Source organism: Myxine glutinosa, chromosome 5 (genome assembly GCF_964187855.1).
Source record: "Myxine glutinosa chromosome 5, kmMyxGlut1.1, whole genome shotgun sequence".
NCBI lineage: Eukaryota > Metazoa > Chordata > Myxini > Myxiniformes > Myxinidae > Myxine > Myxine glutinosa.
In genome coordinates, this window is record NC_136265.1 from 191,252,156 (window position 1) to 191,268,941 (window position 16,786).

The window sequence follows — 16,786 nt, forward strand, 5'->3', positions numbered from 1 at the left end:
AAAGCCAATGGCGCCAAAGGCTTGGCCTGCAGGGGGGGGGGCACAATAACTCATTTGGGGGGGCATGGCCCGCGAATGCCCCCCCATGACGCCGACCCTGCCCTCGTATATGTATTGTTGCGAATATGGAATTTGGCCTCCATATCCGCTTGTAAATATTCCCCTATTTCCCCAATACTCCCCAACTATCCCCAATCCCCCATTCCCTAGTCCCATTGTCTGTAAACAACAATCAGTAGAGCCGACCTTCCCCTTTTTCCCCCATTAAATGTCGTGCCCAGGTCCACCGCATCTCACGTAGACAACTTTCGGACATCTTGCTAGTTATTCTTAGTCTATGTCAGTTAAGGACTCCTTTCCATTAATTCTGACTCTTCGTTGCACCAGAATGTGATTATATGGCACCAGTAGTGAGTTTAGGACCTTTCCCATACCTCCTTCCATCTTCTTCCCCAAACAACAACTACAACTACAACTACAACTACAACTACAACAACAATTACAACAACAACGACGCTGCACCGGGGGAGTGTGCGTCATCACACCGGCTCGGTTAGCCGCCATTGACAATGCGCGCCGGACCATGCGCTCCACGGGGTTACCACGAAGGGGCTGGCTGTCAGCTCCTCGTCAAGGGCGGAGCCGGTAACCCCCCCGCACGCACCCAATGAGAAGCAACGAGCCGATTCCATCTGGGGCGGAGCTAACGAGCCGAGGGCGTGTCACTCCCCGCCGGATCTACGCAGCCACTTGCCGGATGTGAGGTCAGATGCGCCCCCAGCCTGGAGAGAGAAGTTGCCACGTACGAGCGCTGAATACCTCCCCGCATCTCTGGACCGGACCGAGTCGATTCTGACCTTTGAGCCCAGGTGCACCTGGAGCCATCGATCCTGCCTTTCCTAGCCATCAAACCCCGTGTGAGTCAGCCTTTTGTCCCGTTTATCTGTCGTCTGTTGGGAATAATATAAGAGTGTGTCTAAGTGCTTGTCTTTCTATGCTGTACCTCTCGTCCTTGTAATCTAACCTTCCGTAACAATATAACCTCCTCCGGAGGTCTTGAGAACTGAACCCTGGTGTCGTGTCATTTGAATCCCAGCTGTGTGTCTTTTCCTTCATTGACCTAGCGTAGCGCGATTAGTCAACGTTCGGGTATAATCGGGTAACTTGTGCAGACGTGGTCATACCAAAACCGCTCGGTAAATAACATCTAAGCCACGTCAGTAACAATTGGTGTCGAGGAGTGGAATTCGAACCCGGGACTAAATTTATTAGGCCCAAATTTGTAACAATTAGAATCGATTCGGAGCGCGTTTCCCGCGCGTTGTTAGGCCCAAACCAGGGAGGGAGAATCGATTCAGAGCGCGTTTACTGCGCTCGACGAAATTATAACGGCCGAAATTTGTTTTGTTGTATAAAAACCCGAATTTTGAAAGTCGCGCTATGGCAGACCAAGACAGCTGGGGTCCGGTAGGGGAGAGTGAGGCAGGGTCGGTCCAGGACCAAATTGAGGGACATGAGGGACAGGAGGAGAGCGAAGCAGCGAGGGTAGCAGACGCACAAAATAGCGTCGTTGTGCCCGACATTGCGGGAGCGCAAAATGGCGCCTCGCTGATCACCGCGCCCGCGACCGTGGCAGCGCCGCCGGTGGATTTGAACTTGTTTTTCATACAAATGAAGGCCCTTTTGGCCCAGAATAGCGAACGGTTAGAACAAAAGATGGGGGCCAATAGCGAACGGTTAGAACAAAAGATGGGGTCCAATAGCGAGAAATTGAGGGAGGTCATGGGGGCCAATCGCCAACGGTTAGAACAAAGGATGGGGGCCCAGATCGGAGGGTTAGGGAGTAGAATAGAAGGATTAGACAATAATTTTAAGGGATTAGACATGAAATTTGGGAAATTAGACGATAGATTAGGGGAAATACAGGAGGGGTTAATGGGGGTAGAAAACAGAATGGCCGCTCAAGAGAATCAAATGGAAGGGATGCAAAAAGGGTTAGAGGGGTTAGAAAACACCATGGAAGGCAAATTGAGGGACATGAGGGACCAAGCGGAAAGGGAAGTTAACCAAATGGGGCAGCAGATAGAGGGGGTCAGAATGGGGGTAGAAGCCAAACTGGATGCTCACAGGGAGGAAATGGAGCAGATGAGGGTGGCATCTGGGCAGGAGATGCAAGTGATGGGGGAGGAGATCAGAAGAGGAGTGAGTGAGGAGGTCGGAGGAGTGCGCGAGGAGGTGAGGCACTGTAAGGAGCGCATGGAGAAGGAGGTGAGAAAGGGGACTGTAAAATTGCAAGGGGGTATAGAGGAGTTGACGCTGGGAGTAGAACAACTGACAGTGGGACAAAAGGAGTTGGGGGACCAGGTAAAGAAGAACACAGCGGTAATAGAGGGTTTAAAATCGACACAGAAGGAGATGAAAAAGGACGTAGGGGTAATTAAAAAAGAGTGTCAGACGGTACATGAGGACCTGACGAGGAAAATGGACAAGGTGGTAGAGGTGATGGAGGTTAAAGAGCGGGAGGTGCGGGAGCACATAGAAAAAAATAAAGTGGAGTTAGAGGAAGAACTTAAAGGGGCGCACGAAGAGATGAAGGAGGTGAAGCAGAAATTAGAAGAAGTGGAAGAAGGGGTGAGCGAAATTAAGAAGCGACGGAGAGAGGATAAGAAAGAGATAAAGGAGGAAGTAAAAGAATTGGTCCAAAGTCTGTGTTCGGATCGTGATGATGTGCTCATTAACCGGATGAGGGATTCGCAGGTGATGGAGGAGAAGCGAAGAGAAAGAGGACCCGGTGTAAGTGGTGACCAATATGGTCGTGCGTATGATGCGCCAGGTGATTTAATAAGCTTGGGGGTCGAGATAGACCCGGATGTTCGTGAGAGGCCACGAGTGAGGTGTATGGCTGGTCCGGAGGGTATGGAACAAGAGGTGCGAGGTGTGGGTGAGCAAGGTTGTGGTGGTATGGAATGGGTAGCGGGTTGCGGAGGTGTGACCCATGCATCGACACCAACAGGGGTAGTTGTTGGAGGGACTGGGGAGGCACGAGAGCCCCTTGGGGGTAATGTACTGTGGGGGCCCGGCCGGTTCGGCCCCGCGCTGACCCCGCAAGGGGCGACGCACGGGGTCCGGCAGGCGGGCAACGACTCGCATGCGAGGTGGTCCCACAAGGTCCCACTCGCGCCGTATGACGGCAAGAGTGATCTACGCGCGTACCTGGCGCAGTTCGACTGTGTGTGTAAGGGCAACGGTTGGGGTGAGGACGAAGGTGGAGTACACCTGGTGGCCGCATTGCGCGGCGCGGCGGCGGAGGTGCTGACGGCATTACCAGCGGGTGCTCTCACCCTGCCAGCCCTCCGCGACGCCCTAATTAATCGATTCGGCATAGAACAGCAGAGCGAGCTTGTTAAAGCTCAGCTCGCGCTGCGAAAGCGCAAGCCCCAGGAAGCCATCGGGGAACTTGCCCACGACATTCGCCGCGCAGTGGGGATCGCACATGCTAGCATGGCAGTGGATTCCCGGGAAAGCCTGGCGCTGGACCATTTTATCCAGGCCCTCCCGGACATTGAGCTCCGGCAACAGCTCGCCATGTGGCGCCCGCAGACTCTGAGCCAGGCGGCTGACGCTGCGGCCCGTTGGGAAGCAGCGAGGCCCCTGGCCCGGGGGGGCGAGCGTCTCGCAATGGCGGTCCGCCAGGTGGGACCCCCGATGGAGGGCGGACCCCTAAGGGGGCCCGCCCACGACGTGGGTCCTGACCTGGCGGGCATGGTCCGGAGGCTGGTGGACCAGCGCCTGGCAGGACCTGGACCATGGCAGGCGGCCCCGGAGGTGGCCCGCGGTGGACCACGAGCGGGTAATCCAATTCGGACCTACAGGGGGGGGAATTTGGAATTCCGGAGGCAAGCACCTTATCAGGTGAGGTGCTATACCTGCAACCGCCTGGGTCACCTGGCGCGGCACTGTCGAAACGCGCGCCGGGATGATCCCCGGCAGTTGAGGTCCTCAACTCCGCCCAGGGGGGAGCGGGTTAGCCGACCCCAGACACCCCCCCCCGCCAGACCCCGGGAAACTAGAAGGTGTCGGGCACGTAGGGCGGTGTTCGGCAGCAGAGGATGGAGGAGAGCCCTCATTGACGCGACAGGTCATTTATTGTGGCCAAATTGGAACCGGTAGCCTGACAATTAGATGCAAAATTGCCGGCGTGGGGGTAGACGCCGTAGTGGACACAGGAGCTAGCGCCACGATCATCAGCCCTGTGGTCCTTGATTCGAGCGCAGGTGGCTGGGATAAGATCCAGCGCCTGCAAAATTATAGTTTGCAGCTTGCTACCGGGGTAACGGCCCCGATCATAGGGCGTGGTTCTGTGACCCTCAAGTTAGGGTCGGTAAGGAGGGAGATAGATGTTTGGGTGGCGGAGGTGTGCGACCCATGTTTAATAGGGTTGGACCTGTTGACTGCCAGCGGTTGTAAAATCGACTTGTGCCGGGGGATCCTGCAGGTGGGAGTAGAAGAGCTGCCGTTAGGGGGAGTGAGCACGGCCGAGAGAGCGGAGCTGGAGGCTTCCGAGGCCGTGACCATCCCCCCAAGGGCCGAGGCGATAGTGCCGGCCCGGTGGGCAGCTCGCCCAACATGGCAGGAGTCCTGCGGCCTGGTCGAACCGGTGGCAGCGCAGTCCATACCGGGTTTAATCGTGGGCCGCACCCTTGTAAAAACGGACGGACCGGTAGTGGCCGTCCGAGTAATAAATATGAGTACAGAACCACGCACTATAGTAAGGGGCACGAGGGTAGCTGGCTGCACCCCAGTTGAGGAAGTCGCGACAGTGAGGGGCGAGAACGTCCAGCCGAGCCGACCCCGGGGGGAGCCTTCAATAACAAGTAGGAATTGGCCCGATCCCATTTGCGAGATGGTAAATCGTAGTAGCGTAGAGTTGGGAGGTACCCAGAGGGAGGCCTTGCACAAACTGGTTGGGTCCCATTTGGACCTCTTCTCCCTGTCCACCGAGGATATTGGACGTACGGGCCTGGTGAAACATCAGATCCACACCGGTGAGGCCCGGCCTATTCGTCAGGCCGCCCGACGGCTCCCTTGGAGCAAGAGGGCGGAAGCTGACGAGCAGGTTGAAAAAATGCTCGACGCAGGTGTGATCGAGCCCTCGGGAAGTCCTTGGATGTCACCTGTTGTGCTGGTCAAAAAGAAGGATGGGACCACGCGGTTCTGCGTGGACTATCGCCAGCTAAACAACGTGACACTCAAGGACTCATATCCCCTGCCAAGGATTGATGACACCCTCGATGCCGTTGCGGGCTCAAATTGGTTCACAACTTTGGACCTCAAGAGTGGGTATTGGCAGGTGGAGATGGATAGGGCAGGGAAGGAGAAAACGGCATTTTCCACAGGTAAGGGACTGTATCAGTTTACTGTGATGCCGTTTGGTTTGTGTAACGCCCCCGCCACCTTTGAAAGATTGATGGAGCATGTACTAGGCGGCATGCCATGGCAGTCATGCCTGGTGTACCTGGATGACGTCCTGGTACATGCCCAAACGTTCCCCCAGGCAGTAGCTAATTTGGACCAGGTGTTCGGGTGCCTCAGACAGGCAGGGTTGAAGCTGAACCCGAGTAAGTGCACTTTGTTTGCAAGAGAGGTGGCCTATCTAGGTCACGTGATCGGCCGCGAGGGGGTAAAAACGGACCCAGGAAAAATTAAAGCGGTAGAGGAGTGGCCCGCACCACGTACCATCAAAGAGGTGCGGGGATTTTTGGGACTCTGCTCCTACTACCGGCGCTTTGTGGCGAAATTTGCGGAGTTGGCCCGTCCCCTCCACCGGCTTACGGAGAAGGGGACGCGATTTAATTGGACACGGGAGTGCCACGAGGCCTTCCAAAAATTGAAGGGGTGTCTAACATCCGCACCCCTTCTAGCTTACCCCACTAGCGACGGAGCATTTACCCTGGACACGGATGCGAGCCAGGAAGGATTGGGCGCAGTTTTGTCTCAGACACAGGAGGGCGTGGAGAGAGTGATTGGTTATTATAGTCGGGCCTTAAGTAGGCCCGAGAGAAATTATTGCGTCACTCGCAAAGAGTTATTGGCTATGCTGGCTGCCATGAACCATTTCCACCCGTACTTGTACGGGCGGAAATTTTTGGTTAGAACTGACCATTCCTCCTTGCAATGGCTCCTTCGGTTCAAGGAACCGGAGGGCCAAATTGCAAGGTGGTTGGAAAAGTTGCAGCAGTACGATTTTGATGTGGCCCATAGGGCCGGGAAGGCCCATGGTAATGCGGACGCACTCTCTCGGCGTCCTTGTCTGGGGGAAAACTGCAAATTTTGTGCGAGACACGAGGAGAGGGAGCAATTGGGCGATTCGGACCCGACCCTCGTTGTCCGGGCAACCCGGGTGAGAGGGCCAATTTTGCCACTAACCGCGGACGAAGAATTTGGAGAGTTGGCTTGGAGCACGGCCCAGCAGGAGGATCCTGTTCTGGGGCCGGTGTTCCAATGGGTCAAATTGGGGCAAAGACCAAAGGGGGAAGAGGTCACCCCCCTCGGGGCACAAACAAAGGCATATTGGGCTCAGTGGCAGACCCTGGAATTGAAAGGCAACATCTTGTATCGCAAGTGGGTGGAGGTTCCCTCTGATCGAACTTCCTGGCTGGTGATAGTCCCTGACAAATTCAAGAACGTCATATTGCAACAGGTGCATGGTACCCGCTCCGGCGGCCATTTGGGCAGGACAAAGACAATATCTCGGGTCCGCCGGAGGTTCTATTGGGTGAATATGGGGCGCGACATACAGGACTGGTGTCGGAGATGCGACGCCTGTTCTGCCAAAAAGGGACCAGCACGGAGGATGAGGGCCCCCCTTCAATTACATCAGGTGGGGGCCCCCCTTGAGCGGGTGGCTATGGATATTCTAGGACCGCTGCCCCGCACCCGCCAAGGTAATAAGTATATCCTCGTTGTAATGGACTATTTCACCAAGTGGCCGGAGGCCTACGCCCTCCCCAACCAAGAAGCAGGGGTGGTAGCGCAGGCCTTCGTGGAAGGATTTGTGTGCCGGCATGGGATTCCACAGGAGTTGCACACCGACCAGGGACGAAATTTTGAGAGCAAATTGCTAAAAGATGTGTGCAGTCTCCTGTCAATTCGGAAAACCAGAACAACGCCTTTAAGACCTCAATCTGACGGGATGGTGGAAAGATTCAACCGAACTTTAATCCAACAACTGGCACTGTTCACCGCCACCCGTCAGGATGACTGGGACGAACATCTCCCTTATTTGCTCATGGCCTACCGAACCAGCCAGCACGGGGCCACCGCATGCAGTCCAGCGTTGCTTATGTATGGGCGGGAGTTACGGGCTCCCGCCGACTTGCTATGCGGTCCCGTGCCAGACACGGTGGTTAACCCGCCGAGGGAGGGGTACGCACGTCACCTAGAGGAAGGCATGGAGCTAGTCCATGCCTTCGCCCGCCGCCAACTCCATCTGGCGGGGGAGAAGATGAAGCGCAGGTACGACGACCGGAGCCAGGGGAGTCAATACGCTCCGGGGATGAAGATTTGGTTCTTTAATCCCCGGAGGCGGAAGGGAAGGTGCCCAAAGCTCACCTCCCCCTGGCAAGGCCCGGGAGTCGTCCTGTCGCAAATCTGTGACGTGGTCATCAAGATCAAAATGGGACCACGAGCCCTCCCTCGGATCGTCCACGCCGACCGGATAAGACCTTACACCGGCGAGCAGGCGCCCCCGTGGATTGCCTCGGCTTTAGATGCCGAGGCGGGACCCAGTACCTCTGAATAAGGGGGGGCTTATTAGTGCCAGAGGACTGGGGGATTGAGGAGCGATAGGCCCGGTGGGTAAGGGTGGCATCCCTGCCACCCTTCCCATGTGGGGCAAATGCGCAATAGCTTATGGGGTTGATGGCAGTGGAAACTAGCCCGGGTGGGTTAGGTTATTAGTAGGGATCTAGAAGAGATTGACATTAGGTAACGTTAAGTTTAGTTAGTGACTGATACCTGTAGTGGGGACGCAGGTAGATGAGTGTGGATGATAATGACGAGGGAGCGCAATAGTTTAAAGGGACGACTGGGAAGCGCAAGTTTCAGAAGGGAGTAGTTAGCTGAGATGATGCCGTGTGTGTGAGAATTGAACAGGTGTGATTGCACAGGTGTGCAACTGGACAGGTGTGTGGAGCAGTGTGTGAGTAATGAGTGTTGTGGATCAACGCGAATGCGCTTGGGGAGAGAAGGGTGCAGGTGGCACCAGGTGTGAGAGCACAGGTGTGCCAGTACAGGTGTGTGGAGAGAGTTGGAGTAAGTGGTACGGAGTGGTGTGCATGGTGCGAAGGTGTGGATGGGGGAAGAGTGGACCCCTTTCACGAGTACCCGGGGCGGGTAGTGTAAGTGTTAGGTAGAGGGTGTAGGTAAATTGTGGTTGGATATTGGCATTTGTGGTGCGGTTGCAGAATGGTGTTGTGAATGGGTGCATTAGTGTTGTGGAAATGGCTGGGCGTGTAGCCTGTTAGTGTGTGTAGTTGGTTGGGCACTCCACCACTGTGAGGATGTCGGTCAGGTGAGGCCGCAGGTGGGCTCTGGGAGCCGGTAGTTGTGAGTGGGTGCCTGAGGATCCCGGGTGTGGATCGGGTAGCCCAGTGCCAGAGAGGGCACCGAGTGGGGAGAGCGCCAGAGGGCCTTCCCAAGGTAGTTAGGTTAGGGTAAGGAGCAGGTAAGCTCGGAGGCAACTGCAGTGGTGGAGGTGTGCAGGTGGGTAGACCCACTGGGAGAGGTACACGCCACAGCCCAGAAATTGTGCGAGGGCACCGGGAGATGAATCGGGGGAGTGAGACCCCAAATTGAAAAGCACCACAGTTGGCCAATGGGAATTGGTTTTTAGAACCCATAGTGTAAGAGGGCCAATGGTTTGGCCGGAGAAAGACCCCGGGTAGTGTAAAGTTGTTAAAGTCATTTAGGAAATAGTTAGGATTGATGAACCTGTCGCACCATACGCAGCCACTTACCTGTGGTGATGATGATGACTCCACACCTGTGTTTTCTTTGTTTTGTTGCAGGAAATGAAATTGCTGTTGGATTTGTGAGACGCATCACGACGTGGATGAGACATTGGGGTGATTCCATCTCTCCCTCCCTAGGAGGGACTGATGATGAATTGGTAATGGCAAATTTTGATGTTGAGTTGAAAATGGCAAATTTTGATGAGAGTTGAAAATGGCAAATTTGATTGGTTAGGAGGGAGAGAAGACGAATTTGGTTTATGGGAGGAACGGGGAAGACAGTAGGGATGTTTGTTGATTTGTAAAGTAGATGTTTATGGGTAGTGTTGTGTTTTGTGGATACAGTAAGGGGTAAGGGAGGGGCCATGTAGGTTACCTGGTGGGGGGGGGGGGGAGCGTACGGTAGGAACGTACCTGTCTCACCTGGTTCCCATGTGCCCCCAGTGTGCATTACCTTGCATTGCGTGCACTTTTGCGCCCTTACCACCTTACTCACTTGTCTGCTTCTTTTGTCTCCCACCTCCGAGGATCTGGCTTTGGGGTAGAGAGAGAGGAGAGAGAGGTGCTGGCTTCGCAGTTGTGGGCCTGCACTTTCGCTGTTTGCTGCTTGGATCGATACACCATATGGACCGCAATGTTTGTGGCCACCCACAATGGACCGCAGCTCTTTTGCGGCCAAGCACCACCCGTGGAAGGACCTATGGGTCAACGTGGCACCTATGCCAAACAGGTGAACCACTTTTAGTTGACACCACTGAAGGCCACAATATAGAAATGGACGCGGTTGGCGCCTTTCTTTATTTTTTTGAAAGAGGCAAGAAGGCCAAGTGCACCACACGAAGGCAAGACCAGCGGCAGAACATCGGCCGGCTGCGACACCACACAATGATTCATAGACACTTTATTGGTGCACCGGATGGTGCTCACTGTGTGATGGGGTGGTGCTTGATGCTTGGAAGGGGTGCTCTGCACATTATTAAAGGCCATAGGCCACAGAGCACTCGTGGGTTGGTGTATCGATGCTAGCATGCGTGCTCTCTCTCTATGCATAACATCTGCATGTGTTCCTCCAAAAACAGGTCCTGGATCGTAGTGTAAATATCAGCGTAGTCTTGTGTAAATAATGCTCCCTACCGGCTGTATGTTTAGTTTGAGGATTCTTTCCGGATTCGGTTATCCTGTGGGTGTGTTTCTGTGAGGAGAAGGGTGCAACGTCGCAGGGGGACATATTTACTCATTTGTGAATATCTGTAAAACTGTCGCACTCAGGGTAGAGTTAATAGTAGAGGGAACTACATTGCGTGCCACACTAAAGTAGGTAAAAATTTATCGGGTCGGGACGCCCCGAGGGTAGAGAAGGGTGCAATGTTGCGAATATGGAATTTGGCCTCCATATCCGCTTGTAAATATTCCCCTATTTCCCCAATACTCCCCAACTATCCCCAATCCCCCATTCCCTAGTCCCATTGTCTGTAAACAACAATCAGTAGAGCCGACCTTCCCCTTTTTCCCCCATTAAATGTCGTGCCCAGGTCCACCGCATCTCACGTAGACAACTTTCGGACATCTTGCTAGTTATTCTTAGTCTATGTCAGTTAAGGACTCCTTTCCATTAATTCTGACTCTTCGTTGCACCAGAATGTGATTATATGGCACCAGTAGTGAGTTTAGGACCTTTCCCATACCTCCTTCCATCTTCTTCCCCAAACAACAACTACAACTACAACTACAACTACAACTACAACAACAATTACAACAACAACGACGCTGCACCGGGGGAGTGTGCGTCATCACACCGGCTCGGTTAGCCGCCATTGACAATGCGCGCCGGACCATGCGCTCCACGGGGTTACCACGAAGGGGCTGGCTGTCAGCTCCTCGTCAAGGGCGGAGCCGGTAACCCCCCCCGCACGCACCCAATGAGAAGCAACGAGCCGATTCCATCTGGGGCGGAGCTAACGAGCCGAGGGCGTGTCACTCCCCGCCGGATCTACGCAGCCACTTGCCGGATGTGAGGTCAGATGCGCCCCCAGCCTGGAGAGAGAAGTTGCCACGTACGAGCGCTGAATACCTCCCCGCATCTCTGGACCGGACCGAGTCGATTCTGACCTTTGAGCCCAGGTGCACCTGGAGCCATCGATCCTGCCTTTCCTAGCCATCAAACCCCGTGTGAGTCAGCCTTTTGTCCCGTTTATCTGTCGTCTGTTGGGAATAATATAAGAGTGTGTCTAAGTGCTTGTCTTTCTATGCTGTACCTCTCGTCCTTGTAATCTAACCTTCCGTAACAATATAACCTCCTCCGGAGGTCTTGAGAACTGAACCCTGGTGTCGTGTCATTTGAATCCCAGCTGTGTGTCTTTTCCTTCATTGACCTAGCGTAGCGCGATTAGTCAACGTTCGGGTATAATCGGGTAACTTGTGCAGACGTGGTCATACCAAAACCGCTCGGTAAATAACATCTAAGCCACGTCAGTAACAGTATGTTTGTCTCAACTTAATTTTTTTATCATATAAATTGCATATATATTTTATTACCCTCGCCAGACAAGAGAGTATTCCATTGGGGTCCGGTTGTTTGTTTGTCCATACAAAACACGAATATTCATTACATCAGAACTTTTAGAACCCTAAGACCCTTTACGATCCCAAAGACCTTTTCAAAGCTTTACAACACTGAGACCCATTAAAACCACGAAGGCCCTAAGGACCATGAAATACTCACAAAGACTAAAAAACCCTAAAAACCTAAAACCTAAAAAAAGGAAAACCCTAAAAAGACCCTAAAAATCACAGGCTGGTCAAACAAGTGGAACATGTCTTTCAATTCTGACATATCTCACACTCTTACTATGTCTCAGAAAAGACCGACTGGACAACCCTCCCATCTACTTTCTCAACAATCCTCTCCAAGAAGTTCTGTCACTCAAGCTTCTGGGTCTCACTATCTGCCATGATCTTTCTTGGGAAAACCATATTTCCAAGCTGGCTGCCAAAGCCAGTCGCCGACTGGGCATCCTCCATCGTGTGAAGTCCTTCCTTAGCACACCTGAGCTCCTCACCGCATACAAGGTTTTCATCCGCAGCTCAATGGAATACTGCTCTCCCCTCTGGGCTGGTGCTCCTGCCTCACACCTAGCGCGTCTTCATGCTGTTGAAACCAAACCGTTCAGAATCATTGGAATCTCCCACAATGAAGCTAACTCCGAGGGCCTTTCACTAACTCACCATTGGCAGGTTGGTGGTATTTCTGTCTTCTACCGACTCCTCTCCGGCTTTGCTCCCCCAGCTCTGTCTATGCTTTGTCCCCCAAATATTCCTACAGGTCGCACAAGATCTGCCATCGCAACAATTCTCTGGTTTTCTTTCTTTTCTCCATGCTCATTGCGGTACACACAGGGACACAAAACAGCAGAATAACTCCTTTTCTCCATTTAAACTGGTTGAATGAGCGATTTTTATATTGCAGGCACCTGCAACTCACCACACAGGTGAGTTCAATTCCAAAGTAAAGGAGAAGCCCCTGCTTGATATCTAATTATTTCTAACAACTTCTAAATGGTACCAAAAATGGTATCCGGGCCATTTTTGGATTTCTGTGTGGAATAAGCTAAGATTTAGTAAATTTTTCAGTTTTTTTGGTTTGTTCCACTGCAAACCAAAGAAATACATGTGGATGCCAAAAGATTTTTTAATTTCAACAATTTTCTGGAAGAAATGGTGCATTATTTGAAAAATGTGCAAGGGTGCCAATATTTTTGGCATTTACGTGTCACCACACGGGGGGGGGGGGGGGGGGGGAGGGGGGTGGGGAGGGGCTTCAACAGAAATCTGAACATTCCTGAGCATAGCCGAACGCTCTTGAAAGACAGTTAACCCCGCCCACCAATCGAGTTAACCCTGCCCATCAATTCCTTGCTTTTTCGTCATTGATCAAGCCCGACCATGGGGTGATTCAGTGGAACTCGGCGATGAGGCGGAGTGACGTCAGGGTGACGTCAGAGCGAAAATGTTCAAGGAGGAGAAGAGTAAGAATCTCTCTCTCTCTCGTGTTGGCTTTGTGGCGGGCGGTCGCGGGTCTCGTGTGCACTCATGCAGAGAACTGTTCGGAGCTCAGAGAACCTTTGCAACGTGGAGCCAGGGGTGTTTTCTGACGGTGGTGTTTTTCGGGGGAGCTGGAGCCATGTCACGTCTCAGATGGAGATAAGAGTGAAAGAGGACCGGCCACACAAACCCTTTCACGTTCGTGGCAACACGGAGAAGAACTTCGCGCCATCTTGTGCGTTTCCTGCACGAGCGGCACGGGCCACCTAGTGCTGCCGATTGTATACGGCGATCTCAGTGAGCAAGCTGAGTCCCGGCCGATATAAAAAGAACATTGTTTTATTTCAATTATCTTTCCCCATGTCCGTTTTCGTGTCTGAATGTAGACGTCTCAAATTAGAATTATAGATTTACCTCACCGTTCATTTTCAATTCCGTGCTTTACTTTCATCAAATCATTATTGCGGCATATTTTATTCATTGTCTTGTGTTTCTTTGTTCTGTGGGTTTCGGATAAAACCCCATGAGCTCTGTGCAGGTAAGCATTTTGGGTCCTTCAGTCCAGTGCGCGCCATATAAAGTACTGCCAATTTTCGGCTTGATTGCCTCGGAAGACCGACTGCCTCGTCCGTCCAAGGCTGGTTTTCATCGGCCACGGACTTGACAATATGTTCAGTCCCCACATTTTACGTAAGCCTAAGTATTGGAACAGATTAACTTAAAGTAAATTAAAGTAGTGTAATCATTAGTATTTGATTACATCTCCCTTGTATGCAATAAATGCATCAAGCCTGTGACACATCAATGTCACCAAACTCTTGGTATGTCCCTTTGAGATGCTTTGCCAAGCAAAACAAATTTAGTGCAGCTATTTTCAGTTGCTTATATTGTGGGGGTTCTGCCTTTAGTCTCCTCTTCAGCAAGTGTAATACATGCTCCATTGAAATTAAATCAGGAGAATGACTTGGCCAGTCGAAAACCTTCCACTTTTTCCCCCTGATGAACTCCTTGGTTGCGTAGGCAATGTGTTTTGGTCATTGTCTCGCTGCATGGTGAAGTGCCGCCAAATGAATTTGGAGGCATTTTCTTGTACATAGGCAGACAAAATGTTTCTGTACATTTCCGAATTCATTCTGCTGCTGCCATCATTAGTTACATCATCAATAAAGATGAGTGAGCCAGTTCCAGAGGTAGCCATGCAAGCCCAACCCATGACCCCACCTCCACCATGCTTCACAGATGAGGTAATATGCTTTGGATCATATGCATTTCCTTCTTTCTCCACACTTTCACCTTTCCATCACTTTGGTGAAGGTTTATCTTCGTCTCATCTGTCCATAAAACTTTGTTCCAGAACTCTCTGCACTTCTTGGCAAATTATAATCTGGTCTTTCTATTTTTGGTGCTGATGAGAGGTTTGCATCTTGCGGTGTAGCCTTTGTAATTCTGCTGTCGAAGTCTTCTGTGAACGGTAGATTGTGATACTTTCACCGCTGCACTGTGAAGGTTGTTGGTGATGTCACCGACAGTTATTTTAGGGTTTTTATTCACAGCTCTGATGATTTTTCCATCATCAACTGTCCTTGTTTTCCTTGGCCGACCTGGCAGTTGTATATTGCTAAGTGCCGTCGTGGTTTCTTTCATTTTCAAGATTTTCCAAATTGTTGTATCTGTTCTGCCCAATTTTTGAGCCATGGTTCTAATTGAATTCTTCTATTCTTTGAGCTTCCAAATTGTTTGCTTTTCTTTCATAGACAGTTCTCTGGTCTTCATGTTGGTTTATGCCAACTGACTCCAATGGCAGATTCCCAAGGGAAAAGCAAAAGCCAAAACCAAGACTAGACATTCACGGCTCTTTTATGTGTGAACAATCAATGCAACAAGAAACGTTTGAGCACCAAGAAACACCTGTCAGTCATCTGTTCCAAGGTAGGTTCCACCAGGGGTAGGTTCTTTTTAACAGGTAGTCCAAGCCACGTGTCAGGCAAAGGTTGTATCAGCCAATTCCAGCTCTATCAGTTGGGGACTTGCTACCTATCCACTCCAGGTGATTTAAAATCACCTAGCATCATCACACGATCTGAACAAGTGGGGTTTTTTTTTATTGCTTGGAGAGCATGAAGCTGTCCTCATGAACCTGGGTCAGTTGATCGTTCTCACTGAGATTCAAATTTGGCCTTTCAGATTGCTCGGTGATCTTCGGGCAGCACCCGATGAGTACGTGATCCACCAACAACCCTTACCCATTACAATATTTTCCGTACGTCATTCACATTTAAGAGGCAACACCTGAAGGAATGGATTGATAAAAAGAGTCAAAACGTTGATTCATTTCATATATAAAAACTCTGAAGAAAACATCCCAAAAATTTTAATTAAATAGCCGAATGTAAAACCACCGGTCAATGGCTTTCATGGAACACTCTGAAAACATGTGATAAATTGTGAATTTATGAAAGATGAATGCATGCAAGATGTAAACGTGCTGCTACTGAGGGCCATGCAGAGAGGTACATACTGGCGTTCAGAAGGATGATGGCCTTAAGGCAGACGTATTCATCCATCCAGACCTGTAGCTCACGGAAATGCTGCACAATGTTCAGCAAGATATCAAAGATTTCAAAGATGCCTTCGACGCACTCTCCATCATCCCTGTTGACGTGAAGCAGGGGTTGGGTGGAAAATGACATTTGAGAATGCAAGGGTACCATTCAAGTGGTAATGTAAATAGATTCAGTACATCTATAAGAATGTGTTTGCAATAAATAAGTACCATTTCGGGTTAAGTTGGCCCAGTGTTTTAAAGAGCAGGTGGAAAATGCAAAGGAATACGAAAAATCAAACGAGAGGGCAAAAGAAGAGAAGAGACATTTATAGTCCCCTCTGACACCATTAGATGGATAATCATGGAGCTTCTATTTATTATGAACCGACGTACGAAGCACACAGTTCCTTATTACTTACAATGTGTAAGCATATACCGTACTAGTATATGCATATATCAGCATATCACTTTGACCTTTTCTCGTGACCTTGACCTCCATAGGTCATGAATCAATTTGCATCTGACCTCCCACCACCAGGAATATCGATCTACATAATCACATATATCCAACTTGGTGCAGTGGTTATATCGGCTTATCGGCATTTTCGGTAAAAAATGCCAGTGACCTTGACCTCTCCATGTGACCTTGAGCTCATATGCTCACGAAACATAGTTCATTCAATTCCTGATCACCAGACCTATCAATCTACATCCCACACATGTTCAATTAGGAGCAGTAACAGCTGAGATATGTCGACTTCCATTTGCAGCCTAGTTTGTGGTGGCCATCTTGGATATATGCTAATTAGGAGGTATAAACGAAGTCTGAAGTGTCTGCCCTGGATCAGACTTAGAAGAGGACATATGAAAGGTCATCTGGGCCAAGTTTGGTGATTTATTCCACAGGTGTTCCCCCAAGGGGATGGACTATTACAGGAGAAGCAGGGCAAGTTCCAAAGCACCAAGTAAGGGAATGAACAAGCAGGAAAATGGGAGAAAGAGGAGGGAAGGAAACAATGCAACTTGTAAGTAAGAAGATTGGTTTAAGCTATTTGAGGTTAGTCAGGGTACTGTGGGGTGTGGGATTTGGGGTGGGTGTGGGAGATTCTACAAGATGGTAGTGCACTGCCTGCAAGGAGTCCTGGAGGGATGAGTGAGATTGAACACCCTCAAGAAAGTGGTTCTAGAA

General features: G+C 51.0%; 1 protein-coding gene across 2 annotated transcripts in view; it reads right to left on the bottom strand.

Moving 5' to 3' along the window:
• LOC137426566 (estrogen receptor beta) overlaps positions 1-16,786 on the bottom strand; it is a 348,041-nt gene that overhangs the window by 63,607 nt on the left and 267,648 nt on the right. For both annotated transcript variants that reach the window (XM_068115196.2, XM_068115198.2), the window contains exon 6: positions 15,571-15,704. In XM_068115196.2, coding sequence (XP_067971297.2) covers positions 15,571-15,704 — 134 coding nt within the window. The remainder of the gene's footprint in view (positions 1-15,570; positions 15,705-16,786) is intronic.